The sequence below is a fragment of the Ursus maritimus genome, unplaced genomic scaffold (genome assembly GCF_017311325.1).
Source record: "Ursus maritimus isolate PB19 unplaced genomic scaffold, ASM1731132v1 scaffold_18, whole genome shotgun sequence".
Classification (NCBI taxonomy): domain Eukaryota; kingdom Metazoa; phylum Chordata; class Mammalia; order Carnivora; family Ursidae; genus Ursus; species Ursus maritimus.
In genome coordinates, this window is record NW_024424230.1 from 43,653,634 (window position 1) to 43,671,214 (window position 17,581).

The 17,581-nt window shown below is 36.4% G+C and overlaps 1 protein-coding gene across 1 annotated transcript in view; it reads right to left on the reverse strand.

Moving 5' to 3' along the window:
• Positions 1-350: 350 nt before the first annotated feature.
• The window catches only part of TAF4B (TATA-box binding protein associated factor 4b), a 127,009-nt gene continuing 109,778 nt past the window's right edge, over positions 351-17,581 (reverse strand). Inside the window, exon 15 of the mRNA XM_008692810.2 lies at positions 351-2,451. Coding sequence (XP_008691032.2) covers positions 2,284-2,451 — 168 coding nt within the window. The 3' untranslated portion in view covers positions 351-2,283. The remainder of the gene's footprint in view (positions 2,452-17,581) is intronic.

Sequence of the window (17,581 nt, forward strand, 5' to 3'; positions counted from 1 at the left end):
TGGTTCCAGTGGATTACCATATACAAGGATATAACTAATGACTCCAAATCTTCTGATTTTTCAAAAGAAGTGGAAATATAGATTTTTGTAAATTAAAACGTGGGCAACACTGTATGAGTCACAGAGAATGCATTTATAGATAAAATCCACCCTAAGGCCACCATTTTTGCAAACTGAGCGGAAGAATACTTTGGATACACTGTATTTGTTCTTTTGTGGGTAAGATACACTTCACGACACGAGTTTAAAAATATATATTAAAAATAAATTTTGAAAAAGAATACTTTAGTAAGAAAACCCTGGTGGGCCAAGAAAAGCTTTTGTAATGAATATGCTTAACTTTCTTTGGAGTCAAATAGCATGCAAATTCACAACTATTCCAAAGAAAGTGATACAGCAACTTGGATTTGAAGTTAGGTTCTGGAACCCAAATGCTGATACTCCAAAGCAAGTAACAATCAGAGCCAAGAAAGATCCATTGCCCGGCCCTCGGCTGTGGGGGCTTACTACTAAAGATACTGGTTTTCAAAGTCAGGGACTGAGCAAAGTTATTCTTATAATAAAATAATTATTTTAATGAAGTATTTGAAATAATTTTAAACATCTGATCAATAAGATTATACACAAATATGGGAAAATGCTGCACTTTACAAAAAATAAAGCTAAGCATTTAAATATACAAAAACAACTTTAGGTACAGATCTCTTCTGAAAGTATTCTTTTAACATATACATAATTTTTAGCATTTTACATAATAACTTGCTGAAACAAAAAAATGTGGCCAATTTAACATTTACTACTGTATAGAACATGGCTGCAACAGTCCTGATGGGAAGAACAGGATGAGGAGTAACATAATGGAGGTGTGTTTTTTCCCCTGAATTCCTTTCCTAAAAAGCAGCTTTTCTTTATTGGTTTGTTTTGTTTTTCATTTTTTTTAGCCTTCCTGGAGGACTTACTGGTTCTTTCTGTATGTGATTCTAAATACAGCTATTACTTTTCACCAGCTACATGCCACAAAGTGGAATTAAAAAAAAAAAAAGAGGGTTTGCTTTATAAAACATCAGCTTCCTCCTCAGATGAATATATATCTTGCATATATATATAACATGCTTCTCATAATACATTTAGAGACAAGATCTCCAACAATGAGATGCTGACATTACCTTCTGAGTACTGAATCCAAAATGGAGTCTTATTGTTAAAAATTTCTAATCATCAATTAGGGTTTTTTAAATGCAACAAGATGCTTAAAACTTACAGTAACGAAAAGGATTTTACAAAACTATCCGTAAGATTTAAAACAATACACAAAACAAAAAAAATAACTTCTTCCTTTTGAAATACTGCAAATTTGAAAATGTTTGATACATTTTCCTTTTTGGTTGGACTGTGATTTTGTCCTGTCAACAAAACCCGTACCAGCTGCGTTGGAGTTCCAATCTCACCCCCGGAATGGAGGGAGCCTGTGCAGCACACACTTCCCGCTCTGGGATTCCATTTTCACTCTCCCCTCCTCAGGTGGAATGCAATGCCCCTTCATTCCTTCCAGTACTTCCCACCTTTTCCAGTTTCCAGTGAGGTATATATTCAGTGAGCTCCTGTTTTACAGTTTTACAGCTTCCCTGACAAGAATGTCCCCTCACTTGGTATCAGAAGTAGCCCATGGTGATGAACCAGAGAACAGCAACCTCAGGCACAAACGATTCCCATTTGCCTCAGTTTTGAAAACACTGGGATGCAGCTGACCAAAGCTGCCACAGACCCTAATCTGTGGCTTGTCACCTGCAACTACAGAAGGTGACTGTCACAATTAGCTAGGCAACTTCTGATCCCAGCCCAGAAAACCTAACACCTTGAGACAGGTTCAGTAGAGGATGAAATACAGTTTGCCTCGTAAGTAGTGACTCTTCCTTTCTTTCACCTGCATCTTAACGCTGGCTGTATTAGGGATATCACCTCACCTGTTAACAGTCTGGCAAATGAAGCAGGTGGTACCAAACAGGGCCTTAACTTGCTGTAATTAAATGCACACATAGGCAGAAGCCTACGTCTGTATAAACTGTATTTCATTAACCAATTTCCAGAAGACAAAGTTGAATTCTAGTCATTAAGAACCCCATGGGATGTATAAATAAGATTTAATAAAAGTTTGTAACTGTAAACAATGGTCTTCCCTATTGGTGATTATTTTCCAGAAACTGAAATTTCAGGAGAGTGCCACAATGCTCTTTATGTCTTCTTTGGCAGTAAACAGCAAGGATCTGGATGGAGAGTGCGTGGTCATTTCAGAAGGGCAAGGTATAGAGCTCGAGAATACCTCATCTCTCTTTCCTGTTCCATACAGAATATCAAGTCCCTGAGACAGATTCTTGTGATTCTTGGACGAAGCAACTGTTTGGTGGCTGTCAGACTGGATGTCCCAGAAGCAAGAAGATTGTCTTTTAAGCCCTAAACAGAATAAAGAGAGAAAAAAGTTTAAAGTAAGCAATCTTTCATACAGGGAAAAACTGTCTTCAGAATGGAAGAGCTCACTAGCTTCTGGCCACTGAGATAGGTGCTAGAGAGAATACAATGAAGCAGCAGGTTCAACCCTGTCCCTCAGCAGCCCCATCTCTTGGGGGGAGGCCAACTGCCTCCGTACTAGCTCATGACCTCATTCATTCTCTCTCTCTCACCTGGACCATGGTGACAGCCTCTTAAACTGATTTCTTCACTTCCAGGCTCGACTTCACTCCATTCTTTGCTGTGCATTGAAGGCCAGACTTCTCTCTTTAAGGGTCTTAGACAAAACTTCCGGGAGTGATGGATGTGGTCATTATTTCAATTGTGGTGATGATTTCATAGGTGTATGTGTAAAAACCTATCAGACTGTATACTTTAAATGTGTGCAGTCTTTTGTATATCAATTATAAAAGTGAAAGAAAAAGCCTTACATGGTTCATATCCCACCATTCTGTGGTTCAAAAATCTTCGACGGCTCGCTGCTATCGAGAGAAGCTACCTGAGCACTTGTTATATTGACAGCTGTGTGAATCACCTCCCACACACGATCCCTTTTCTTTCATTTTACACTGCAGCAAGTTACATGGGTGCTGTCACCATTTATCAAATGAGAAAACTGCGCTTAGATAGGTTACGCAACCTGTTCAAAGTCACATAGCAAAACTGAACTGTGACTCAATTTCTAATTGGATCTGAAGTGAGTGCTCTTAGTCACTGTCCTGTATTATCTACCAAATCAGGTACCAACTCATCACCTGGCTTCCCTACGGGCTTACTTCCCACTGCTCCTTTACAAAGCATCTTAAATGTGGCCAACAGATAAAGATCAGCTAAAGGCCATTCCAGACCAATCAATTCATCTTTTAAGACCCATTTCAAATGGGTCTACTTGCTGCCCCCACCAAAGGAATTTTCGCTGCAGTAATTACCTTACATAGTATTACAGTAATTTGTATATGCTACCACCACAACTACATACCCGCTAGATCATAAGCTTTTTGAAGATAGGGACTATCAACCAATGTGGGCCCTAAATGTCATTCAAAAATGAATGGAACCCAATATGCTTATACTAAGACAGTTTTCTAAATATCAGTGTTTACACAACAGTATTAAAACAAACCAACAAACAAAAAAGATTGGAAAGAGAAATGAAAAATACAGAATTTTTAGACAAAGGATAATTTTAAAAGATTTTATTTATTTATTTGGCAGAGTGAGAGAGAGAGAGTGAGTGCACAAGCAGGAGGAGCAGCAGGCAGAGGGAAAGGGTGAGGGAGCCCGACCTAGGGCTCAATCCCAGGATACTGGGATCATGACCTGAGCCGAAGGCAGACGCCTAACTAACTGAGCCACCCAGGAGCCCCCAAAGGATAATCTTGTAAAGGTGATATCCTTTATTTTCTCATTATTTTTTAAAACCCTACTTTGTACCCAAAAACATCTCAATAGGGTTGGTAACTCTCCTTTCACCCTCCAAAAGACTTATGTAAGAAAAGATATTTACCTAACACAGGAAGCAAAACTTCTGGTTCCATAACCATCCTTTTATAACTATCAAATTTTAATTACTCCCTCTACATTTCTGTTTTGTTTTGCTTTGTTTTGATGAAGGAGAAAGAAATCCTTTTTAAGGTCTCCAATAACACTGTGGTCAAAACAAGTCAACTTAATTCCATGCATGTTCACAGATTGACTGAGGGGCACTTTATCTGATGGTCAAATAAACTTTCCTTGAAAGATGCTTTGCAATTTGGGGGGAATATGATATCACAATCACATTTCTATACTCGTTAGGTTAAACTTGCTCAAAAGGGTCCATGGAACAAATTTTGGGAAGTCCACATTTTTAGAAAGAAAAACATTCCTTTGCCTGCACAACTGCCTGACTACTTATCCGAGAGCCCATCTATGGTATAGAGCTAGTCTCTCACCACTTCTGCAAGGTTCTTAGTAATGAATGCAGTTTGTACAAATACAAGTGTCCGCCTCTGTAACTTCAGCTAAGCATGGAAGTCAAGCACTAGCACATTCCTCTTCCCTGTCAACATTACCACTTAGAGGTGGTATAACGTAGATGTAATCTTAACTACTGTAAATTATCACCATCTCAATATTTTCATAAGATTTTTGCAGAATGGGGATGCCTGGGTGGCTCAGTTGGTTAAGCATCTGCCTTCGGCTCAGGTTATGATCCCTGGGTCCTGGGATCGAGTCCCGCATTAGGGCCCTTGCTCAGAAGAGAACCTGCTTCTCTCTCTGCCTGCCACTCCCCCTGCTTGTGAGCTCTCCTTCTCTTTCTCACAAATAAATAAAAATCTTTAATAAAAAAAGATTTTTGCAGAATGGACTGGACAACTCAGCTTTGGAAAACTGGATAAAAAACACACATTAGGAAGACAGTTAATAAAACGCATCATGGACAGTGAGTGGCAATTTTGTTGTATATAGGAATTACCTGTTTAAAACTATAGTACATTTATTTTATTTTTTTTCTTTTTAAACTGTAGTACATTTAAATAGAGGTATTTTTCTTAGCCAAAAATTAGATATAATATGCTAACGCTGAATCGATAGTTGTTTATGAATGTTCAAGTACTAAGAGTTTGCCTAAAATCATTTAGTGTTTTATATGAATTTTGAAATTAAATGGCTAGCTGGATACACTATGTCCTGGCAATTCCACTTCTATGTAAATACCCAGAACTATATCATATGTTCACCGAAAAACACGTATGAGAATGTTTAGCAGTATTATTCATAATAGCCCTAAACAAGAAACAACCCAAATGCCCATTTAGAATAGGTAAGTTGTGGAATATTTATACAAATGGAATACTACACAGTAGTAACAAACTGAGTAACATGGATGAATGTCACAAAAATATTAAATGAAAGGATCCAGACATAAAGGGATACATACAGTTTGATTCCATTTCTATACAGTTCAGAGCTATGGAAGTGAGGACAATGATTCCCCTTGCGGGGAGAGGAGTAGTGCCCAGAAGGAGACAAGGGAGGGTTATCTGAGGTTCTGGTGGTATGCTCTGCCTTGACTGGAGTAGTGTCTACATGAGTGTGCTTGTGCTATGAAAATTCAGTGAGCTTTAATTTGTCTGCTTTTCTGCATCAGTATTATACTTTAATAAAAAAACTAAAATGCTCCCCAAACCCCACAATAACCCTTGTCTAGGTAGGAAATAAAAAAGGGAGCAAAAAGGGAAAAAAAGGAAAGGAAATAAGGCAAAAATGTTAAACAGAAAAAAATTAAAGAAACCAAATCATCTGGGTAAAGAACAAAGGGGTCACAGTTCATGTTTGTCATGTGACAAGCCTAAAGGATTCAGGAGAAAGAGCCGTATTACAGCTGCCAGCACGGGGTTGAAAAGAAGGTCATTCCAACAGGATGTAACAGAAGGCCCAAGGCAATGTTATAAATGAAACAAACCCCAAGGGACATTCAGTAACCCAACAGAAATGTCTTTCATAATTCACAACTTTACAAAGGTGATAGCATTCTCTTCTCCCAAACAGTGACACACTTAGGAAAGTCCATCTTTCTTGAACATGGATATAAATATATAGCATTTTTATTCCTATGCTTATGGTTTGGGATGCCTACACTCTGACTTGACAGTTGCACAATGACCGGGCAAGAATAAGCAGCTACCTCTCAATTACCCATGTTTAAGAGAGTGGATAATGCGTGGCTAACTTAAAGCCATAAAAACTCAAACCTGCCTTTTCACCATCAGCTTTAATTTTCTCCCACTTCACCAAGTCCCTTTTCCAAAGTTTTCTAGGGCTGATTTCTGGTCACATTACACTATCAATGACAAAGAACACTAATGTGGTTAAGAGACCAGAATTTGTATGAAGGAAAAAGAAAAAGACCCTGTGACAATGTACTATTTATTTCTGAAACAGGGTGTTTCCCCAATCATCTTTCTACATGAGGATATTCCTTAACTTGGATTCTTCACCTGGATAAAAGTAGGCAAATGAAGAGAAAGGTCAAAGAGGATGAAAGAAATAATTCACTTACCAAGTGCACAACAAATGTTCTTAAAATCATAATCAGACCTAAATGTTCACATACTCTACTACTGTTAGGTCAATTAAGTTAGCTTTCATTCATTACTTTGTTCAACTCCATCACTAAACAAAGTTTCTTACTTTTATTTTGAGGAATTCTTCTCTAATAAGAAAAAAACTGAATACCATATTATTTCAGAGAAATAACACTGTTTTAAGAATAACACTAATTAAAAATAACCAGTTATCCAAACTTTTATTCCCTCAAGTTAATGGAGTGGGTGCTGTGAAGTAAAATCTTTGAAAATTTGTCTACTTCATTTTCCACATTTCCTTAAGCTCTATTACTGCTATACTAAGTGAAAAGCAAAAATGATCTTCATGAGCCCAGAAGCTTCATGAATCTTGCTGAAGTTCTCAGTGACTTCGTATGGGCCTCTGTTTCTAAAAACTGCCATCCACTAGCTTCATGCTAGATCACACACTGATACAGTTTAAAAGTTACCTGGGTTACTGGGCATCTACTATGGGCAAGGAACTGTGCTAGGCAGCATAAGACATACAGGAGGATTGAACAGTGCTGAGCACTGGTTGTCTCCTCCATAAGCAACCTCAGACAAATTACTTAAGTTCTCTGTACCTCAGTTTCCTAATCTGCAAAACAGAAACAGTAACAGTAATTATCTCATAGGGTTGTCTTGAGGATTAAATGAGAACACTGCCTAGCACACAATATACATTCTATAAGTGTTAGCCCTTCTTATAATAAATTAGTTCATTAGTCAGTTGGGAGGTTTGAAGGTTTATAAACAGGAAATAGTGTAATTCTAGTTCCAGATCTTTTCTGACATCCCCCAGTTAAAACTAATTAGAATAAACTTCCTGCCCATGTCCTATTCTGTTAAGTCCTAACTAACTTAATTTCTCCTGCCACATTTACTTTGTTCCTTCCAGTGAAATCTTTGAGTTTTAGTGGCGCTCTGAATGCCTAAAGCTAGACTAATGGGCATTTCAGACATGTGGCAGGTGGACAAAGGATATATCCCAGGACAGGAAGTTTTTCATCGGCTCCTCCAATCAGATACTGGAGGAACTTGATGCTCAAGAGACCCAACCAAGCTTATCAATACTGTTTCTAGAAGCTAACATCAACTTCTTGCATTTTATTCCCGGCATCAGAAGACTAAATAAACAAGTGTGTCCCTGAATCTTAATAATTAACTAGAAACAAAAATTGGGCATTTTTAATAGAGGCAAAGATTCATTACATTTTCAGGCTCTGCTCCTGATTTTATCCTAACCCCATGCCCCATGGCAGCTCTTAACCTGAGGACTCAACTCTTAAACTTTAGGGAGGAAACAAGGAATAGACATGGGAACAGGGGGTACAATGAAGACTGGCTCCAGGAAAAAAAAAAATCAAATATCTTCTAAGTCCTGGAAGCAAGGATAAATAAAACGATCCTGGATGCCTGGCCCTGTGTAAGAAGAACTATGAGAAAGAAACTGAGGGCTTCAGAGGGGGTGGGGGAATGGGATAGGCTGGTGATGGGTAGTAAGGAGGGCACGTATTGCATGGTGCACTGGGTGTTATATGCAACTAATGAATCATCGAACTTTACATCAGAAACCAGGGATGTACTGTATGGTGACTAACATAATAAAAAAACATTAAAAAAAAAAAAAAGAAGAAGAAGAACACGAAAAATCTATATTCGAAAGACCTGAGCTTCTAGGCCTTAAGGGCAGCACAGAGCAAAAAATACTGAGCTTCAGGATTGAGCACCCTCTGCTGGTCAACGAGAAGAACTTTTGAAGCAACAGAGCTGCAGCTTTTATCACCTTCGTTTCATTCCTTTTGAGTTATTTCAGAATACTGACAACCCTACATGTTATCTTCTGCCCCAGAATTTTGTTATTTCTATGTATCCATGTTTCAACAGTCTTTTATAGAAATAATATGTTTAAACAGACTGATATGGCACGTAATCATGGGCTCTGAGTTCTATTTCGAGTTGTGTCATTAGGAGAGATACATAAAGATAAGTCCGGTTCTTCTCTGCTAATGACATTCCCCTCCTTTATCTCCAAAAGAATGCTTTCTTAAAATCCGGACCTCACTGTTTAATTTCCTAATGAAGTCTCCAACTTAATGTATCCGAAATTCCTCATGTTTCAAACCATTATTCCTCTTCCCTTCTTCTTTCTTACTTATGGGAATGGCAATACCATTCCCCTTCAATACCTAAGCCCGAAAATTGGGTGTCATCCTCAACCCTTTCTTCCTCTACATCCCATCTGTCACTTATCAGTTCTACCTCTTAACGATTTCCAAATCATATGCTTCCTTCTATATTTTTACTGTCATTATCCTTTGCCTAGGTTACCTCAACAACCTTCTTAAGCAACTTCCCTAGTTCCACTATTAATATTGCTCACACTGAAGTGGGAATGATCTTTCTAAAATAATAATCAGATAACAGTTTTCCTGATCAAAATGCTCCAATAGATAAAAATCTATAGGACCCAGTCCCAGTATCCAAGCATGACATATGCAGTCATCCATGAGCATACCAAAGCCTCTCCCCAGTCTCACCTCTCATTTCTTTCTTCCTGTCCCAAACCACTGAGTATGCCACAGAGTACTTTTTTCCTCTTTGCTCCAAGACAGGTAATTCTCTCCTCCTGAACTCATTTCCAATCTCTCTGTCCCATCCTCGTATCACATTACCTTACTAAGTTCTTTAAAACTCAGTTCAGGTACTTGTTTCCCCAGTGCTACAATTCCAAACTTACCCCAGGTCTGGACCAGGTGCAAGTCCTGTATACTTCAGTAATACTCTGAATTTTGTTTTACTGTCACATGCATTCAGCACAATGCAACTACCTCTTTAATTTTCTCACTCGCTAAAAGGGAAGGATTTTGGAGCTGTGAATATTTTATACAGCGTTTAGCACTTAGCTGGTATTCATTCAATGTCGTAGTATGATTATATGTCTAGTGTCACCCAATAAATCACTAATGTGAATTAACAATGAAAATGAGCCATATTATGGCTTTATAATCAAGATCCTGCTGTCATTCTTAGCTTTAAGCCAAATAAATCTGGGAGAAAATGTTAAGTCCTTTGGTAGCTTGTTCTTAAGCATTATCCAGCCTTCTAACAACTTATCTCACCCACTCATCCTTACCAAGCTGCCACTGGATGAAACTGCTCAAAAGGCTGTTTTTTTGGTCGCTCTTTCCAAAAAGGAATTGCTTCAGCCCACCAAATAATACAACACGCAAGAACGGTAGATTACCAGGGCGCCTGGGTGGTGCAGTTGTTAAGCGTCTGCCTTCAGCTCAGGGCGTGATCCCGGTGTTATGGGATGGAGCCCCACATCAGGCTCCTCCACTATGAGCCTGCTTCTTCCTCTCCCACTCTCCCTGCTTGTGTTCCCTCTCTCAGTGGCTGTCTCTATCTCTGTTAAATAAATAAATAAAATCTTAAAAAAAAAAAAAAGAACAGATTACCAAATAATGAGTCAAACTCTGAAATGTAGTAACTTTCCTTTTAACACTACAGTTATTTTCTTTAACCTTTAATTAAGACACTTACAAAGTCCTCTGAAAACTCAAACTATGTCCAAAGATAAATTTTACCTATTACTTTATGAAAACTTCAAAGGACTGCTAGTTAACTTTTTTTTTTTCTTTCAGAACCAGCTTTGATTTTATCCTTGGAGGATCTTAATGTTAAGAAAAGCTACGATAATATCAGTAAAGGTTGTTGTGCCTCACAACTAAAGGTAAATTTGCCAATATACTTCAGTACTAATTGTAGCTTTATTTAAAACTCTGGTAATTCTAGAGTTGGAAAGTTGCATAGGACTGATGGAAAATGATATTACAAAGAAATATGAATTTACAGGAAAAATAAAAGAGCACTGCAAGTGGTAAATATAAAAACTATTTTTATTTTCATAAACTCCTTAAAAGATTATGACCAAGTAATGAGAATGTACTAGAGTTAAAAACATATGTAAAAGTAAAAAGGTGATAACAATAACACAAAGGATGGGAGGGACTTGTGTAATAGAATCATACAGTTAAAAGGTTTTCAACTCTTATGTGATGTGATATTAATTCAAGGTTGAGTGTAGTCAGTTAAGGATATCTACTATGCCTGTTAACAGATACATACATACAACCATTAAAAAAATAAAAGAGGAGCATAGTTAAAAGTCAACAGAGGATATAGAACATCACACTAAATACTACATAATTAACTCAAAAGATGACTAGAAAGGAGAAACAAAATAACAGAGGGACAAACAAAATAAATGGCCAGATGACAGACCCAAATTCAAGCACAGTGAAATTATATTAAATATAAATGGACTAAACACTCCAAATACGTTTTCAGACAAGACACAAATCGCAAACTCAATTATATGCTATTCATAAGAGACCAGCTTTAAGTAAAGACATAGATAGGCTGGAAGTAAAAGGACAGAAAAAAATAAACCATGCAAATACTAAGCATAATAGTATTTGGTGTGGCTATAATAATATTTAACAAAGTAAGACTTTAAGACAAGGAATACTACTAGAAATGAGAATAATTTCACAATGTCAAAAGGGGGAAATTCATAAGAAAGACATAATGTGTTTATGCCTAATAACAGACCATCAAATAAAAGAAGCAAAGATTGGTAAATAGAAACAGACAAATGTAAAACCACAGTTTTAAAAAAAGAAAACAACTTATAAACCTCTCTCAGTAACCCATGTAACAAGCAGCCAAAAAAAAATTGGTAAGGATGTAGAAGACTTATAGATCCTTACTCAATACTAAAGAACACACATCCTTCTCAAGTGCACAGAAATATTCCCTAAGATATACCATATGCTAAGACAGGTCTCAATAAATTTAAAAGGATTGAAATACAGAATATGTTCTCTAACCATAATGAAAACACTAAATATTTGAAATTAAACAACACATTTCTGAACAGTCTGTATTTCAAAGAAGATATCAAAAAAGGAAATTAGGAAATATTTTTTAAATTTAACGATAATAAGAACACAACATATCCAATTATTAGAGCTTTTCTGCTTTGGCTTCACTCCCACAAACTAATGGAAATTTATAATGTTAAATGTTTATATTAGAATAAAAAAGTATACTCAACCTTCACCTCAACTGAGAAGCTGGAAAAAGAAAATATTAAACTCAATGGAATTAGAAGAAAGGAAATAAATAGGAGTGGAAATCAATGACATAAGAAATAGAAAAACATTTTTTAAAAAAGTAATAAAGCCATAAGTTAGTTTTTGGAAAAGATTAATAAAACATAAACCCTTATCTAGACTGATCAGGAAGAAAGAGAACACACAAATGATCAATATCAGGAATGAAAGAAAAAATAACATCACCACAGACATTAAAAGACAACAACGAGATACAAAGAATAATTTTATGTGAATGTCTCCAACAATCTAGATGAATGCAAAAATTCTTTGAGAAACACAACTTTCAAATACTAACACACACAAAAAGAGAGAATCTAGTATTGAGTTTTCCTCACATGAAGAACTCCTGGCCTGATCAGGTGCCTTCATCAGTAAATACTATCAAACACTTGAGGAGGAAATAAGGCCTATCTTAGACACTTAAACACTTTAAAAAAGAAAAAAAAAGAAAAGAGGAAGAACGAACACTGGCATAACTCAAGCTCAAACTAACAAGGACACTATAACAAGCTAAAATTATAGACCAGGGGCGCCTGGGTGGCACAGCAGTTAAGCGTCTGCCTTCGGCTCAGGGCGTGATCCCGGCGTTGTGGGATCGAGCCCCACATCAGGCTCCTCTGCTATCAGCCTGCTTCTTCCTCTCCCACTCCCCCTGCTTGTGTTCCCTCTCTCGCTGGCTGTCTCTATCTCTGTCGAATAAATAAAATCTTTAAAAATAAAATAAAATAAAATAAAATTATAGACCAATATCTTTCATGAACACAGAGGCAAAAATACTAAACAAAACGAATGAACAGCAAATAGAATCCAGCAACGTGAATAATCATTTTATATTGTGACCAACTGGGATTTATCCCAGGATTAAAAAGCTGGCTAAAATTTAAAAAACAAATACAAATGATCAAATTAAGAGAATAAAGGAGAAAACTCATGATAATCAGATAAATTCAGACAAGCTTTGGCAAAATTCCACACCCACCATCAGAAAAGTTCTCAGTGAACTAGGAAGAGAAGAATTTCCTCTATAAAAAACCTACAGCCAAAATCATACTTAAAGGTTAAATACTGAGTGCTTTTTCCCTAAGATCAGAAACAAGGCAAGGATGTCCGCCCTCACCACTTCTTTTCAACACAATACTGGGGATGTTAGCTAGTGTTCTGAGGCAAGAAAAAATAAATAAAAAGCACAAAGACTGGAAAGAAAGAAGTACTCTATTTTGATTTGTAAACATGATTATTTAGCACATCTTTAGGAATTTACATCCAAAATTACAGAACAATTAGGTAAACTTAGTAGGTTGGAGGATACAAGATTTGCTATATTAGCAATGAACTGAAAAGTATAATATAAAAATACCATTTCAATAGCATCAAGAAAATAGTATCTATATATAAATGTAATGAAAGACATGGAAGACTTTTTTTTTTTTTTAAGATTTATTTATTTATTTGTCAGAGGGAGAGAGAGCACACGCGCACAAGCAGCAGGAGCAGCAAGCAGGGGGAGAAGCAGGCTCCCCGCTGAGCAAGGAGCCCGATGTGGGGCTTGATCCCAGGACCCTGGAATCATGACCTAAGCTGAAGGCAGATGCTTAACCAACTGAGCCACGTAGGCATCCTGACCTGGAAGACTTCTAAATAGAAAGCTAAAACACTGCAGGGAGAAATTAAAGATGACAGAAATACATGTAAGGATATACAAAGCTCATATTGCCTCACGACTGTTAAGATGTTGGTTCTTCACAAACTGATCTATAGATTCAATGCCATCCTAACACATATATACACATTTTTGTAAGAATGACAAGAAGATGCTGAAATTCATATGAAAATGCAAAGGACCCAGAATTGTCAAAAAACACTCTTGAAAAAGGACAAAGTTGGAGAATTTCAACTATTGGATTTCAAAATTATTACAGTAAGCAAGAGACTGTGGTTTTGGCATAAATATAGAAAAACAGATCAACAGAATGAAGTATGAATATGTACTTCTACATACACAGTTAATTGATTTTAAATGTAAGTCATGGTAAATGGAGTAAGTCTTTTCAATAAATGGGATGGAGCAACAAGATATCTGTATATTAAAAAATTAGCCTCAACCCCTAACTTCAGATCAGATATAAAAATTAAGAAGATCAAACACTTAAAATATAAGAAGATCAAACACTTAAAACGTAAAATATAAAGCTTCTAAGAAAAAAAATCTTCAAAATTATGGGTACACTAATTTTTTTAGGATACAGAAAGCAGTAACTATAAAAGAAAAAAATGATAAATTACACTTCATCGAAGTTAAACCCTTCTGTTCTTCCAAAAGACACCTTCATGAAAATAAAAGTACACTGCTAAAGGGAGTGTGAAATGGCACAACTTGAAAAAAGTTTAAAGTTCTTATAAAATTAAACCTACATCTATCTTATGATTCAACAGTTGCTCTCCTAAGTATTTATCTAAGAGAATGAAAGCATATGTCCACAAAACGACTTTTACAGGGATGTTGATAGCAGCTTTATTTGTACTTGCCAAAAATTAGAAGGAGCCCAAGTGTCCAATGAATAAACAAATTATGGACCATTTATACAATGGAGTACTACTCAACACTAAAAAGGAATGTACTACTGACATGTGCAAAGTGAATAAATCTCAAAAACATACACACAGAGTGAAAATTTAAAAACAAAAAAGTACATTACTGTATGATCCCCAATTACACAAAATTCTAAAACAGGCAAGACTAACCTATGGTAACGGAAATTAGATCAGTAACTGTGAAGTAAAAGGTTGGATGGCAGGGGTAATGACTGAAAAGGCATGAAAAAACTTTCTGGGGTCACAGAAATGTTTTCTATCTTGATACGGGATAGTGGTTATAATTAAAACCAGCACATCTTATTGTAAATAAATTACACCTTGATCTTAAAAACAAGTGCAAAGTTCCTTTGAAGTTTTAAAAGTCATTCCCTCCTTGAGACTTCCCCCAAAGGAACATGATTACTCTTCTCTACTGTCTGGTGTGCTTGGTATAAAAGTTTGAGAAGCACTGTGATGTCAGAATTCTATACTCACAAATATTATGACAGGTACAGAGAATGTGGACAAAGAAATGTTTATTCCAACATTATGTGAAAAGTTGTTTGTAAATAAAAAGTTACCTAGAAGATATTGTAAAACTCTAGAATATATTCAACTCAAGAGATTATAAGTATTATTGAAGTGCTTGAAAAATTTAAGTGTCAGCATTTCTCAATGGGGGTGTTATTAGAATTCTGAGTAAGCTTGATTGGGTGGATCTGCCTCTCATATTGCATGATGTTTAGTATCACTGGCTCCCTGTCACCAAATGCTAGTAGCACAGTCCAACTCTTGAGTCACTGTGTCAGAACAACAATACTCCACAAATTTCTAAGCACTCCAAAGGAGCAGGTACTGCCCCCAGTTGAGAATCACTAGTCTACAAGCTAATGGCCAAAGCATATGTAAGCAGCATGAAAAATCATCCAGTTAATAGACTTAATCTACCATACCATTTTAATTCCAAAGCTGATAATTTAACTAATGACTACCTTTACTTAATCTTCAAAAGAAAAAAGTCCATGCTTTTATGTGCTATATGTAAGACCAACTCGGGAAGATGAAGAACAACTGATTTTGTTGAAATCTCTAATTAGGGAAACCAAATACAACCACTGACAATACTGTCAATAGCAACAAACTGTAAGACAAGAAATAACATTAGAAACCAAATTACTAAATGGAGTGATAAATCCAGAAGATGATTTATCATGGTCAGAACCCTATAAATGGCCCACGAATGTGCAACAGCAGGCTTAGAAAAGAATCAGGATACTCCCAAGGTGTTCTTTGTGGCAGAAAATTAGCAAACATGCTAAGGTAAGTCAGGCAGATGTTAACTAATTTGCTTTATGGTTTCAATATTCAAACTTGCCTTTCATGTTGCAATCAAAACATAACAATCATTTAATGACAAGAAAGGTTAGGCTACTAGCATTTTACTGACATATGTAAATTCAAGAATGGACACTGAGAACAAGACTAAAGAATGGAAAGGGATGTAAGGCCACCTACATGCCTGGTACATGGTCCTATAACAAGAAACTGAATTCGTGATTAAAAAGCTTCTCTTTGGGGAGCTTGGGTGGCTCAGCTGGTTAAGTGTCTAGCTCTTGACTTCGACTCAGGTCATGATCTCAGGGTTGGGAGACCAAGGGCCGCAATGGGTTCTGCACTGGATGTGGAGCCTGCTTAAGATTCTCTCTCTGCCCCTTCCCTTCCCCATGGAAGTACTACACAAACTGATCCATAAATTCAATGTAATCTGTATCAAAATTCTAGCTACCTTTTTTGCAGACATTGACAAAGTAATCCTAAAATACACATGTAAATGTAAGGGACCCAGAATACCCAAACGAAGAACCTTGAAATTCTTTGAATTTCTTGAAATTCTTGAAACTCTTGAAAGAATTCTTGAAAACAAAGAATCAAGTTGGAAAAATCACTTTCTGATTTCAAAACTTACTGCAAAGCTATAGTAATCAAGACACTGTGGTATTTGTATAAGGACAGAACAGACACACAGATCAACAGAAAAGAGAGTCCAGAAATAAACCCATACATTTACGATTAATTTATTTTCAAAAAGGGTGTTAAGACAATGGGAAAGGATAGTCTTTTCAAAAAATGGTGCCAGGACAACTGGATATCTACATGCAAAAGAATGAATTTGAACCCATCTCACACCATATAAAAAATGAACTCAGAAAGGATCAAAGATGTAAATAAATGTAAGAGCTAAAACTATAACACTCTAAGATACAAATCCTGTAACATTGGGTTAGGCAATGCTTTCTTGGATATTATACCTAAAGCAAAAGCAAGCAAAGAAAAAGATAGATTGACTGCACTTCATTTCCACAAAGTAAACATACAAATGAACAATAGGGACATGAAAAGATGTCCAACATTATTAGTTATTAGAGAAATACAAAATAAAACCATAATGAGAGACCACTTCACACCCACTGGAATGACTACTAAAAAAAAACCTAAACCAAAAACAGGCAATAACAACTGTTGACCATTATGTGGACAAACTGGAACCCTCATGCATTGCAAGCAGGAATGTAAAATGATACAGCTGCTATGCAAGGCGGTTTGACAATTCCTCAAAAAGTCAAACACAGAGTTACCATATGACCCAGCAACTCCGCTCCTAGGAATATACCCAAAAGAAATGAAACTTGAATATGAATGTTCATAACAGCATTAATTGTAATAGCCAAGTATATAAACAATCAGCTGATGAATGGATAAACAAAATGTCACATATCCATATAATTTATGGATAATGGAATATTATTCAGCCATAAATAGGAATGAAGTACTGATAACATGCCACAACATGGATGGACCTTGAAAACATCAAGTGAAGTCAAAGAAGTTAGACACAAAAGGCCGCATATTATATCATTCCATTTATATGAATGCCCAGAACAGGCAAATCCATAAAGACAGAAAGCAGATTAGTGGTTGAAAGAGGTGGGAGGGAGTGCCTGCCGATGGCTATGGAGATTCCTTCTGGAGTGATAAAAATGTTCTGGGATTAAATAATGGAGATAGTTGCACAACCATGGGAATATACTAAAAACTACTGAACCATATACTTTAAAACACTGAATTTTATGGTATGTGAATTATATCTGAAAGATTGGCACAGTCTGATAAGTCATACAAACAAGTTCAAATAAACATTTTGAAAGCAACTTATACTTACTGTTTTTA